Source organism: Neomonachus schauinslandi, chromosome 10 (genome assembly GCF_002201575.2).
Source record: "Neomonachus schauinslandi chromosome 10, ASM220157v2, whole genome shotgun sequence".
NCBI classification, from domain to species: Eukaryota; Metazoa; Chordata; class Mammalia; order Carnivora; family Phocidae; genus Neomonachus; species Neomonachus schauinslandi.
The window spans coordinates 74,524,952-74,539,308 of record NC_058412.1 but is presented as its reverse complement, the minus strand read 5'-3'; the positions used below and the strand labels follow the sequence as shown (position 1 = coordinate 74,539,308).

The following is a 14,357-nucleotide window of genomic DNA, read 5'->3' as shown; positions in this document are numbered from 1 at the left end:
TTAGAGAGAGACAGCCAGAGAGGGAACACAAGCAGGGGGAATGGGAGAGGGAGAAGCAGGCCCCCCACTGAGCAGGGAGCTCAATGTGGGGCTCGATCCCAGGACCCCGGGATCATGACCTGAGCCACCCAGGTGCCCTTTTTAAAATAAAGTTTATTTAAGTAATCTTTACATCCGACGTGCAGCTCAAACTCATGACCCCAAGACCAAAGTTGCATGCTCTTGAGTGAGCCAGCCAGGTGCCCCTCCCAGGCTCCCCCCCACCCCGTAAGACTTTATAATAATAAATAGTAAAATGCCATGCTCAGCATATGCACATGAGATTGAGTTGTAGTATATGTGGTATATCTTAACAAAAGCTATGTTGTGGTAAGGACTAAATAATATGTACTATTATAATATGTAATTAGAGCATTTAACATAGAAATACCAAATTTAAAAATAGAAAACACTTTAGAAAATTTCCTCTTGGACTCTGTACATTTCTCTATAAAAGCTGATTTATCTTTAAAATTTGTTCTGAATAGTTAGTTCAAAAGACACACACACATCTCAGAAATCTCTCCTGCCTCTGCCCTTTCCACCTGGTTCCCTCCTTGTGCTATGGGGGAAACATTTTAGTTTCCTTTCTTGTCCATATTCTTATCCAAATGTGTGAAAATATTAATATGCACCCTCATAAATTTTATCGTATTTGCAGTATCACTGTGAAGTAACTTGTTACCACCATTTTGTTAATCATAATGGCCAAGACAGTAAATTGGTCAGTTACACAGTAAGTAGCAGGGTTGGGACTCAAATTCAGGTCTGCTGATACCAAGGTACCCACAGCAAACTTTTTCTACCCGATGAACGTTTTGTGGAATAGGGTAAATCTTCCAGAAAACTGTATATTGAGCTGTGTTCTTAAAGTATCTGCCTTTCAGATCGGTGGACCGGACACTGCCCGGCTGACTTCTCGTTTTGGGGAAGAATATGTCAACATCATGAACATGCTTGTTTTCACACTCCCTGGAACTCCCATAACTTACTATGGGGAAGAAATAGGAATGAGAAATATTTTAGTCACAAATCTCAACGAAAGCTATGATGTTGTAAGTTAACATAATTTAACTACGTGAAACTAGAGAATCTACTATTCCTATTCTACTGCTGAAAATTACTACTCTGCTTTCCTTCTTACTATTAGCTCTCTTGCTTGGGAGCTTAAAAATGTTTCCAAGCCACACAAGTGAATTGTAGAGCCCAGAAATCTACATCTTAAAGATATTTTCCAGCTGATTCTTAGGCACACTAGAATTTGAGAACCTGTGTTTTGAGTCTGGAACATTAATTATAGTGCTTGTCTGTAGTGCTAGATTTCATTTGAACACAGCAAAAAGATTCTTCCTTTCATCTTGACAAATGTAAATGCACAGCCCCAGACCTGATTTTTTGTTTGAGGCTATGGATACCAAAATTGTGTTGTTGGGTGAACCTGTAATAATTTGTATGGTTAGCTTTCAGTGAAGGAGATCCAATTTCCCTAATATTTGGTGTGCATTTCCTAAACTTGTGTGTGTGCATTCATGTGCAATAACCAGGCTGGATAAAAGAAGATACAATTTAGGCTTACTTGTACATGCTGCATACTTGAACTCACCATCACTGTACCACGGAATGAACTGGTGATGGTACATCTTGAAATCCTACATTACTCATTTTTAGGGAAAAGCAGCAACAGATTCCAAGCATGTACCAAAGTCCAGTTACTATAGTTTACTGAAACTCAAGATGTCACTATTTTCCAATCGAAAGTGTGAAGCCTTTTCATTACGAATGCTAATGAATACACGTGTTAACTAAGAAATACAGGGAATTAAATAATTATGAAGTAAATCATGGCCAGATGACATTTCTTTTACTAAATACACCATTGTTTTCTTTTGGCACAGAATACCCTCCTCTCAAAGTCACCAATGCAGTGGGACAATAGTTCAAATGCTGGATTTTCTGAAGCCAGTCTCACCTGGTTACCCACAAATTCAGATTACCATACTGTGAATGTTGATGTAAGTATCAATGAAAATGTTATACTGATTCCAGAAACAGGAAATGAGTTTCCATGCTGACAACATACAAGTCACCCTGAGGGTACCCAAAACTTTAACTGATGCTCTCTTTCACATAGACTTATCCTATTTTCACAAAAACATGATTTAAGAAGTTAAGAGAAGTCTATGTGAAAGAGAGCATCGGTTAAATCATGTTTTTGTGAAAATACAAACTGGTACAGAGGTGCACCATGTGAAATATCATATAGAATATAAAACTATTCACTGGAATGACTTTAAGAGCTTTGAGGTTTTTTTTTTAAGATTTTATTTATTTCAGACAGAGAGAGAGAGTGAACATGAGCAGGGGGGAGCAGGGGGAGCAGCAGACTCCTCATCGAGCAGGGAGCCCGATGTAGGGCTCGATCCCAGGGTCCTGGGATCACGACCGTAGCTGAAGGCAGACGCTTAACCAACTGAGCCACCCAGGTGTCCCTAAGAGCTTTGAGCTCTTAAGGAAATGTTATGGGGGTCTTTCAACAAGCCCAGCTACCTGTCTTCCTTTCCTGTCCTCAAAAGGAAGGAAAGGAGACCCATCAAGGCTATTCACCTGGAGAAACCAAGACATGAGTAATTCCTAGAAGTAGCTGTTCTGGAAAAACACACCCTTTGGCTTTTGCCTATACTATTTTCTGTTCTCAGGTGATCAAGTTTGCCAAATTCAGCTGGAATTGCTGGAATCTGTGCATTCCTGTTTAGAAAGTTTGTTTGCTCAATTTGGCAAAGTACTAAGTATATTTCCTTAGACCAGAACAATATAAAATGGTTCCAGGTGGAATCATGTACCAGTGAAAATGTCACTGGAAAACATGATCTAAACTACCCCAGGAGAAGAGAAATTACTGGCATTCCATGAGAGGCAAAAATTTCCCCTTACCCCAATCTACTATTTTGAAAACAAGGTATTTAAAAAATTACCAAAGTATAGTTGATATACAATGTTGTATTAGTTTCAGGTGTACAATGTATTGATTTGACAGTTCTGTACAATACTCAATGCTCTCCACAGTAAGTACAGTCTCCCCAGGTTATTCTGTTTCGAGCTTCTTGCAAACCCTCCTGTTCTTACAACTCCCTGCTCCAAACTCCACAGAGGCTTTTGGGATAGTATTAGTTTTGTTTTATATATTCATAGGTCCTTGAAAACAAAAACATGTATTTTAACATTTGTGTTTTAGGTTTAATACATCTCTTGATTTTTGTTATGTCCAAAATGTTCCCATAGGCCAATTTGAGTCCAATACGTAAGAAATCCTACATAAAAATGTATGTCAAAAGATGGAAAAATGCAGGGCGCCTGGGTGGCTCAGTTGGTTAAGCGACTGCCTTTGGCTCAGGTCATGATCCTGGAGTCCCGGGATCGAGTCCCGCATCGGGCTCCCTGCTCGGCAGGGAGCCTGCTTCTCCCTCTGACCCTTCCCCCTCTCATGTGCTCTCTGTCTCAAATAAATAAATAAAATCTTTAAAAAAAAAAAAAGATGGAAAAAATGCAAAAGCAAATTAAAAGTTTTTTCTATAGCATTAACCAAGCCTTTCAAATGATCATGAGTAATGTCTGGAGGCATGCGGAATTGTAACAAACGTTACAAAAAGGCAACACTATTTAATAAAATACATCCATAAAAGCCCTAGAGATAGGTAAGAATTTAAGTAATCTCTAAAAGAAGTAAAATTAAGCTTCCCATAATTACTAGAGGTAGGCAACTGAAGACAAGGAGTATCACAATGCAAAAGTAAATGGATCACCAAGAATCACACCATATTTGAGAAAAATTAAGATGATGAGGGACACCACTTTTAGCACTGTAGAAAGTAGAGGAGATACAGCAAATATAAGACTTCATTATTGGTATATTGTTTTATGGAGTCAAGACTCTTGATTCTTTTAAAAAAGTGAGTGGGGCGCCAGTTGGTTGAGCATCTGCCTTTGGCTCAGGTCATGATCCCAGGGTCCTGGGATTGAGTCTCACTTAGGGCTCCTTGCTCAGTGGAGAGCCTGCTTCTCCCTCTGCCTGCCGCTCCCACTGCTCATGCATGTTCTCTCTCTGACAAATATCTTAAAAAAGAAAGTGATTAGGTATTTTAGAAATGTAGAACATGGTGAAACACTGAAATAGAAATTCTAGTTAGTGTGCCAGAAAACTGATCCAGAGGCTCCCCCCAGAATGCACTGTAAAAAGGCAAATAATAGTGTAAAGAGAAAAATTTTGGTATTTCTCTAAGAGAACAGAAACTAGAGGGAAACATATAATCCAAGAAATAAAGAAAACTCAGAGATACTTATCTAAAGGCAGAAACCAAAACCAAACTCCAAAACAGATTGCCTAAGCAAAGGATTAAGAGTTGCACTGGCTTCTCAAGTGGATCCTAGAACACATTAGAACTTGAATCTTTAAAGCTGTGATGGAAACTTGATTCTAAACCTATAATCCTATATCCATTCCAATTAGCATTCAAGAATATAGACCTAGAAAAGCAAGGACCCCAATTTTTCCATATATAGCCACTTTCTGAAAGAATAATCGGCAACGCAAAGAAAACAAAAAATGAATCTAAAAGAAAGACATGATGTGGGGTGCTGGCTGGCTCAGTCAGTAGAGCATGTGACTCCTGATTTCAAGATTTTAAGTTCAAGCCCCACACTGGGTGTAGAGATTACTTAAAAAATATCCTTAAATTCTTTTCCTTACTGTATTTTATATGTCATGTCTTTTTTTTACATTTTATTTTTGATACACAATGTAAAAGAAGGTAAAGGAGGTATTCTGGTGATTGACTTCTATATGGAAAGTGGCAGGAGAGAGAGAACATGTGAGCGAGCAGGCTAAAGCACTGTCTTTTCAGGGCATGGCAACAGAGTAACGCACTCTGGATTTGAGCTGCCTCTTAGCCATTCACCACTAAGACTATTTAGACAGCACAGATACTGAACACTGCAGGAAGTTCTGTTGGACAGCATTGCTCCAAATGTCAAGAAAAGTATATTTTAAAATGGGCATTACAATTTTAAGGGTGTAATTTTCAGAGACCATTAGAAGGAAAAATATTACATCAAATCAATTTGATGAAAACAATAGTACAATTATAAATAAAAGCTAAAAAAGGGCTGTAGGATTATGTCTGAACATATGGTAATCACAAATATAAATTAAATTCACCTGTTAAAAGATAAAAACTCTCTTATGTCAGATTTTGTCTCGTTATTTTAATCAGAGTTTAATCCAACAGAAGAGACATAGCTAAAACAAAATATTAAAAAATTAAAGATTGCCACCTGGCTATAGCTATCAAATAAAAAAATGCATATAACCTTTTGCCCTAGTAATTTCATTCTGGGAATACCTGCATATGTGGAAAATGATAAATATTCAAGAGCTCTACCACAGCATTGTTTTTAATAGCAGATGACTCTGGATATGATTTAAGTATCTTATCAGCAGAAAGTCAGTTGAATCAGTTATGGTTAATTTATATAATTTATACAATGGGACTAGTATGCAGCTTTTAAAAAGAATGCACTGACATTATGAGACATCTCTAACATGTACTAAATAAGAAATGGTGTCCATAATGGTATCATGCCACTATTTGTATAATGAAAAGTATACCTACATACGTTTGCATAGGCATAAAATGTACAGAAACAGTAATAGTGTCCATTTCTGAGAGAGGAAGTGAAAAGCTAGAGGACGGTGTTAAGAAAAACCTTATTGTATACTGTGTGCATGCATTTCCTATTAGAAAAATACAGTTACAAAAAGTGGGTGTGGAAATATTTAATAGCAGACAAAATAGAATTCAATATGAAAAGCGTTATGAGAGAAATGCAATTTTCAAAAACTGATAAAAGAACATTCCACTACAAGTCATGAATCTATGCATCTAACAATAGCTCCAAAGTTTATAAAACAAGTACTATGAGAAATGCCAAGAGAAACTGACAAATCCACAATTACAGAGAGACACGTCAACATACTTTCAGGAAATAGACACAAATAATAGTTAACACTTACTGGGCAATTCTTTGTGAGTGGCACTGAACTATGCTTTTCCATGCATTATCTAAAGCTACAGAAAATGTTAATAGTAATTTGACAAGTCATATACATGTACCATAAATACCTTTGTACCTGATAACAGAGAATAAACATTTTTTTCAAATATTCAGATGTTCACCGAAGACCACACATTAGGCACCTGCCCCCAAACAACAACGATAACCGCAACAACAGCCACCACCACTGCAGTCAACAGAGTCCAAGGAAATGGACACTACCACTGACCTGGCAACAGCTCTTATGAAGACTAATTTGGCATTATGTATCAAGTGTCCATACTCTTTGACACAGTAATTGTCTTTCTATCCTAAATAAATGAGAAAATATTAGAAAGCTGAAATGAGAGAGTTGGTTAAGTATGGTATATCCATCCAATACAATATTATCCTGTCATTTTAAAATGACATTTTAACATAATAACAGGAGAAGATGCCTGAAATGTTAAAGGAAAACACAACATTAAATTGTGTATGTTTTATATAGCTGTGAAATAAAGCCCAATCTTCCTTATTGGACACGCATTAAAGAAGTATGATCTTTAACTTTCCCTTTAGGCAGCATTTTGCTTTGCATCCTTTTTTGCAACTTTCTGTTCACCATGCAAGGAACATGTGTCTGCTGAAGTTAAAGCAACCCACATTTCTACAAAAGAGAACAGAGAGGCCCTGAGAGTCCATGGCCACAGTGGCTGCTTTTCTGCCAGTTACAGTGTAGCATAGTATTTAGGCACATTAAACACTTAGTTTAACTTAGTGTTTAACTTAGTTAACTTAGTTAACTTAGACATGGACATTCGCTTTGGAATTCCTAAAGTGGAGTCAATTCTGGTCCCTCATCATCTCTGGCCAAGATGTAGCAGAGGACTGAGCAAACAATGACTCCCTGCATTTGCAGTCTCTCTCAACAGTAAATAAACTATTCTTATCTACCTGTCAATACTTACAATTTGGTAGTCATTTTAAGGGGCAAAACTGAGGCAAATGTTTTTGGGAAATAAGTTCCTAGTTGATACTAGAAATATATTTGAAAAAAAAAAACCCAACAACTCTTAGAATCAAACATTTATGTTAATCTTTTTTTTATAATAGGTCCAAAAGACTCAGTCCAGATCAGCACTGAAGTTATATCAAGAATTAAGTTTGCTTCATGCCAATGACCTGCTCCTCAGCAGGGGCTGGTTTTGCTATTTGAGGAATGACAGCCACTCTGTCGTGTACACAAGAGAGCTGGATGGCATCGACAGAGTCTTTCTTGTGGTTCTGAATTTTGGAGAATCAACAACGGTAAATCTAAAGGAAATGATTTCCAGTATTCCCACAAGAGTGAGGAAAAGGTTAAGTACCAATCCTACCAACAAAGGCAGTGAAGTTGATACATATGCCATTTTACTGGACAAAGGAGAAGGCCTCATCCTTGAATACAACACGAAAAATCTCCTTCATCAACAAACAGCTTTCAGAGACAGATGTTTTGTTTCCAATCAGGCATGCTATTCCAGTGTATTAAACATACTGCACAGCTTGTGTTAGGCACCTTTATGAAAGAGATGAAGACACTGGCATCCTGTTCTATATAAGCATTTCCAGTAACTTCATGTACAGCATGCTGCTGGGTAAATACAGCTTGAATGTAACGGCTTTAAAAAGGTTCCCCAATGTTTTTAAAAAATAAAAAAATTATCGCTTGTAGAACTTGTTAACTTTACTGAGATAGCATTAATATAAGAGATGATCGGAACACCTTAGGACTCCATTGTTAGAAAGATCTGGTGAATTCTAATGTGAAGAATGTTATCTTTTTTCATAAAATACTGGCATAGCAACTGGAGGATGACTTACTGCTGAAGTGTCTAAAAACGTTCACTAGCAAAGAGGCAGGACCTTGATTTGTAAACTTTTCAAAGAAAATAGAACAGACAAAAACAAAGCTGTTCTGAAGGAGCGGGGGGAGAGTTGTGCTGTCACCAATCCTTCCTTCACCCCCAAGTCCATGTCCTTCTGAGGGACATGGTTTGAAAACCTATGGTTTGAAAACTACTTTCTTAGGTTAAGGGGCATGTGCACCAATGGAGAGAACAGTATAAGCAAGTGAGATGTACACTAGACAAAATTTGGATGGAGAAGCAAATTTTAAAAAATTACTAACTTAAAAAAAAATCTCACTTTTGCTTACCCAATTGGAAATAAGACTATGAAATATTTCAGTGTGTTTCCAATTCCCCTGGAATGCAGCATTTCAGAATTTTAGGTACTTCTTAAGATTCTCAAAAACACTGGTGCTGTCAAGTCCAAGTTCCTCGTACAAGAATTTAATTTGGGCTGTGATCTAAAAGAAACACATTTTAAAAATTAGACAGAGGGCCTTTGTGGTAAAACTCCAGTGCTAAATCTCTTTGTCTGTTCATCTTCACCTAACCCTTAAGTCAGCAATTTATGGCAAGGGTACTCTGATTATTTGGGACAGAGGCAGAAGGTGCTCCCAAAAATTAAGATTCCATTACTTTCTTTAACAGAGCTCACAAGTGTTTAGAGGGAACCCTTTCTCTTGACTGACTCAGCGTTCCTCTTCCCCGCTGGGCCTCAGCCACAGACCAGTTAGAAGCAGCTGTCATAAACCCTGCTGCAACCAATGGAATGTTGACTACAGCACAGCTCTACTTGGGCCTCCGGCAACTGAGAAGGGCTTGATAACATACCTTTTTGTGAGAATCCTCAATCACATGATTGCCTCCAGGCTGAATATCTAACACAACATTGGGGGCCTGATAGCCTGAAAGAGTTAACATATGAAACGATTAGGTTTTTTTTTATTCTTATGTTAATCCCCTACATTACATCATTAGTTTTAGATGTAGTGTTCCATGATTCATTGTTTGTGCATAACACCCAGTGCTCCATGCAGAATGTGCCCACCTCAATACCCATCACCAGGCTAACCCATCCTCCCACCCCCCTCCCCTCTAGAACCCTCAGTTTGTTTTTCAGAGTCCATCATCTCTCATGGTCGATTAGGTTTTTTTGAGACTCATTTCTCCCCTCTTCTCCCACATATGCTATTAAAGTCATAGTGAAGGAAAAAGGCATAAACTATCATCACCAAGAAAGAGATGGGAGGGGGGAGGCAGAAGACAGACTTCTGAAACAGAGAAAGCAGGAGAAGGACCAGCAGCTGAGGACACTGGATGGAAGATACTTGTAGGGTCCCATGGAGAAGGTTGTGACGCAAGAGGAAGCCAGACTGGCCCCGTGGAATCAGAGTCATGTGACCTGGAAACAGCTACTATTGCAATGGGTGAGTCTGAGGCATGAAGGTGAAAACAAGGTGATTGAAAACTTGTATGTGGGTCCCTCCCTCCCTGAGCCCAAAAGGTCTTGCTAAGGAAGAAAGGTAAGAGTTCTTATCCAATGAAATGGAAAGATCTAAAGAAAATTAAAGCAGCTAGTTTGGGCACTGAATGAAGCTCCAGACCAAAAGCTTTAGAATCTCTTTTTCAGAAGTTTCCAAGAATAATAGCTCAATTAATATTATTAAATGAATGAGTGTTTTATGACCGTACATCTCTAAGTTATATTTGATGTTTAAATTTATTTTTCTTTGTGTCTTGCCTACCTTATTTTAATATTTCCTTTCAAAAAGAGGCAAGGCAGGTATAGTTATTATATATGCTTCAACTGAATAGTCAACATAGGAAAACCAATTGTTTGTCCAAAATCATGGGCAGTTGTCTATAGCATAAAGTGTATTACTGAGTAGTATGTGGAAGGTAGTAATAGTCCATTTAGCTAGGTTCCCTGCCTGCAGGTGGTCTCCTACCTTCACCAGTGTCCTTAGCATGCTCCATAATGGCTTCCTTGAGTTTCTCAGTATAGTTTACAATTCCTTTCAGAGGTACACGCTCATCGTTTTCATAAGCCGTGATATGAATGGAAGGATAATGCTGAAAGAAAATAGATGCAAAGTTTACATTATTCCCTATGGTCCCTTTCTACTTTATAGATTATGAAAAAGAACTACCTCCAATTTTTTGATATAGGTGCTAGATATTTTCTTCTCATTTGAGAGAGATCTATAGTATTATAGTACTAGACCACTTGGTACCTGGCACAGCCTTTCCTTGGCTGGCAAGGCCATGACCATAGCTAATCTATTCTCCTGAACTATTAAATTGAAACAAACATGGACTATGAGCAGAGATGGAGCTGAAAGGTATTTGGGTATTATAAGCAGAAACAACCTAGAGCCCTAGTAAATTCCTGTCTCGGCATGGGTGAAGTATCCTTTTGATTATCTTTTCTATCACTTTAGGATAGTGTATCAGAACTGTCTTTCATTACCTGTGGTTTAATATTTTGATAGGGACAGTAACGTTTTATGTAGCTCTTGTGTTTTTCATCAGATGAAGGATTCCCCCATTCTTCTAATTCTTCTAATGTCAGAGGAAGTGTAGTGTCCATCATGGTGTTGAGAACATCCAAGAAAGGTGCCTAAAAAAAAAAAAGCCAAAGAAATTTAAACTTTGTTAAGAAACTTAAAAGTTGTTAGAACAAAGGTCAAGAAGCCATGTGGATTCCCAGGAGGTGGACTATCTACTCAGTCCTTAACTAGGGCCTGTGATTTATAACTGGCCTTTACGTTTTCAGACTCTGAAAGTGGTAAATTTATATATCATGTTTCGTGTGTATATAAAGAATTTATTTTCTAATTTCATAACTTTTTAGTTTGATGCCTTTATTTATACATGTATTTTATATAAAAGCAATAAATGTTACCACTTTACATCCATTAGGATGGGTACCATTAGAAAAAAAAAACAAACTAAAAATAACAAGTGTTGTCAAGTATGTAGAGAAACTGGAACCCTTGTGCACTGTCGGTGGGAATGTAAAATGGTGCAGATGGTATGCTAGTTTCTAACTAAACTTAAAATTACCATATAATCCAGCAATTCTATTCCTAGGTATATATCCCAAAGAATTAAAAGCAGGGTCTTGAAAAGTATACCCATATTCACAGCAGCATGATGAACAACAGCCAAAAGGTGTTAGGAACCCAAGTGTCCACTGATGGATGAATGGATAAGCAAAATATACACAATGATACAATGGAATATTATTCAGCCTTAGGAAGGAAACTCCGACATATGCTACAATAATGGATGGACCTTGAGGAACATTATCTAAGTGAAATAAACCAGTTACAAAAAGACAAATATGTATGATTCCATTTATAGGAGGTACAGATAGTCTAATTTATAGAGACAAAGTAAAATGGTGGTTCTGAGGGGTAGGGGAAGGGAGTGTAGAGTTTTGGTTTTGCAAAATGAAAAGAGTTCTGGAGATTGATTGCACAACAATGTGAACATATATAACACTATTGAAATGTACACTTAAAAATGGTTAAGATGTTAAATTGTTATTTTCTCACAATTAAAAATAAAAAACCCAGTATGAGTAAACCAGTTGGACATTTTATATTTAAAAAAAGGCAATAAATGTTAATTGAAGAAAATCCAGAAAATATCCACACTGAAAGAAGAAAAAATAACTCCCTGGCTTATAACCAGTGTTAAAACATTTAATAAAATGGCAGCTGCCTTTTTCACTTAGCTTATTGTCTTCTGTTAACATGCTTTTCAGCTTTCTCTTGTATTAACATTAACCTAGTGGGCAAATGCGATTCTTTCCAGCTGCTTAGCATCTGGACTCCTTTTCTGCATTTAAACCATCCCTAACCTTGGGCGCCTGGGTGGCTCAGTTGGTTAAGCGACTGCCTTCGGCTCAGGTCATGATCCTGGAGTCCCAGGATCGAGTCCCGCATCGGGCTACCTGCTCAGCAGGGAGTCTGCTTCTCCCTCTCCCACTCCCCCCTCTTGTGCTCTCTCTCTCTCACTCTCTCAAATAAATAAATAAAATCTTAAAAAAAAAACCCAAAAAAACAAAAAAACTATCCCTAACCTTATGAGGCAGAGCCTGCCTCTCACTAGGGAGGTGCTAAATGCGAGGCAGTTCCTTTCGCAGTTTTCCCAGCACACGGAGTAGCCACATGACTTGGGTCTACCCAATCAGACATAATGTGCTCCAAACTTTGAATGGGAAGTTTGTGGCTCAAAGTAGGGACCATGGAGAATTTCTTCTGGCAGAAGTGCCACATCTATATTGAGTTTTTAGAAGCAGCTCTGGCAGTATGAGGTGACTGGTGCCCAGCAGCGGTTGCAGTGATAGCCTCACTGGACCAGTTTTATGGTATATTTTGGACATGTTTCTGGCTGTGCAACCTCTATAAGACTGGTTCTATACCTGCCCTTACCCAATAGCTTTTAATAAATCCCTTTTCTGCTTAAATTCATCAGAGCTAGTATTTGGTGCTTCTAATTAAAACTATGAATCCTCTATTGTTGGATATTTAGGTTGAATCCACTTCTTCACTATTATAAGCAATGTGGGGTAAATATTCTTATACATACATTTCTGATTATTTCCTAATCTCTAAAAGTCACAGATAAGTTGCGTTTTCTTTATACTGTAAGTAACTGCTATTATTATCTTTGTATATAGGTTTTCTTCCCTCTATACTTAGCATTTCTACTTAAAAAGTAGATTTATAGATCAGGATTATTTAACACTTATTTACTTAATAGAAGCCTACAGTGTATACCCCACATTCTCAGAATAAAAGAAACCTGAAAATAATTTACTCTCTCCATTCCAGTCATTATTTTCTAGCACGTTTGACCAGGAGCAGAATGATGAGGGTGCAATGAGTGGCTATAACATCACTTCATAATTTCAGACACCAGGAAAAGACTATACAGTTGACCCTTGAAGGACACAGGTTTGAAATACTAAAGTCCATTTACACCTGGATTTTTTTCAATAACTATACATACAGTACTGTATAAACAAACCTATTTTTCTTATGATCATCTTAATAACATTTTCTTTTCTCTAGCTTATTGTAAGAACACAGTATATAACATATAGAACATACAAAATATGTGTTAAAATCCACTGTTTATGTTATTGGTAAGGCTTCTGGTCAACAGCAACTGTTAAGTTTTTGGAGAGTCCAAAGTTATACATGGGTTTTTGACTGCCTGTGGGGGGGGGGGGGGGGTTGGGGGTGGTGTCATTCAAGGGTCACCTGTAGAGATTTTTTAAGATCAAAGCAAGATATTTCAATTACAATACAGAAAAACTATCCCTTAAAGATCTTTAAGAATGGAGTATCTAAAAAAGGAGAGCTGCTACATCTAGGACTGAAATGTTGACAGGCAGTAATAGTCACCGTGGACTCCAGAGTCAGTGTGCTCTGCCTGACTCCCTGGAACTAGTGAGTCATATATGCTCTGTCTCTTTTCCACCAATTCTAAATGTTTTTAAAAAATAAGAAATAACTAATGAGAAAAGCCATTAATATCCTTCAGTGGAAATTCTCAAAAATTAGTAACACTGTCAGGGAGGAAGAAAGGATAAAGGATAAGTAGTTAAAGTAAATTTAGAAGTTCTCCCAGAGCTACAATTCTGTGTTTAAATTTTAAAAGTGGGGCGCCTGGGTAGCTCAGTTGTTAACATCTGCCTTCGGCTCAGGTCATGATCCCAGGGTCCTGGGATTGAGCCCCCCATTGGGCTCCCTACTCGGGGGGAAGCCTGCTTCTCCCTCTCCCGCTCCCCCTGCTTGTGTTCCCTCTCTTGCTGTCTCTCTGTCAAATAAATAAGATCTTTAAAAAAAAATAATAAAAAATAAAATTTAAAAGCTTTGTTATACTCCTACAAGCTTTGCTATGGTAAAACTGTAACGGAAATATTTTTCCTAAAGTAGCCTATGATTCATGCCTCCCCACTCTTGTACATAGTAGAGAACAGAGTATACTCACCTCCAAAGTCACAGCTCTCAGCAGCTCTGGATTAGAATTACACAATGCTCCCACAAGCACCCCTCCAGCACTGAAAGCAGTCAGGGTTGTTAGACTTGGCTGAGAAAAGCCTTGGCCATGAAGCGTCTTAATGCAAGCCTCTAAGTCAGCAAGGCCATTGAGTTTTTTAGTTAGCCGGCCATCAGCGTGCCACTGGAGGCCTAACTCACCACCACCTCTGAAATTAAAGGGCAAAAAAATCTTTTAGTGGGGAAAAAAATATTAATGATGTAGGTCAGGGTCAGCAAACTGTAGCTGGTGGGCAATATTTACCCAGAGGCCATTGTTGTTGTT

The 14,357-nt window shown here is 37.9% G+C and overlaps 2 protein-coding genes across 5 annotated transcripts in view; one reads left to right on the top strand and one right to left on the bottom strand.

The window, feature by feature from the left end:
* Positions 1-7,846, top strand: part of SLC3A1 (solute carrier family 3 member 1) — a 33,609-nt gene extending 25,763 nt beyond the window's left edge. Inside the window, exons 8-10 of the mRNA XM_021701133.1 lie at positions 927-1,094; positions 1,935-2,051; positions 7,240-7,846. Of these exons, the coding sequence (XP_021556808.1) occupies positions 927-1,094; positions 1,935-2,051; positions 7,240-7,680 (726 nt within the window). The 3' untranslated portion in view covers positions 7,681-7,846. The remainder of the gene's footprint in view (positions 1-926; positions 1,095-1,934; positions 2,052-7,239) is intronic.
* A 28-nt stretch (positions 7,847-7,874) lies between these two features.
* PREPL (prolyl endopeptidase like) overlaps positions 7,875-14,357 on the bottom strand; it is a 55,210-nt gene continuing 48,727 nt past the window's right edge. For 3 of the 4 annotated variants that reach the window (XM_021701134.2, XM_044919130.1, XM_044919129.1), the window contains 5 exons: positions 14,025-14,241; positions 10,486-10,635; positions 9,965-10,088; positions 8,847-8,920; positions 7,984-8,476 (listed from right to left, as the gene is read on the bottom strand). In XM_021701134.2, coding sequence (XP_021556809.1) covers positions 8,387-8,476; positions 8,847-8,920; positions 9,965-10,088; positions 10,486-10,635; positions 14,025-14,241 — 655 coding nt within the window. In that variant the 3' untranslated portion in view covers positions 7,984-8,386. Of the gene's footprint in view, positions 8,477-8,846; positions 8,921-9,964; positions 10,089-10,485; positions 10,636-14,024; positions 14,242-14,357 lie in introns of all 4 variants that reach the window. The other variant, XM_021701136.1, reaches the window with a different exon arrangement.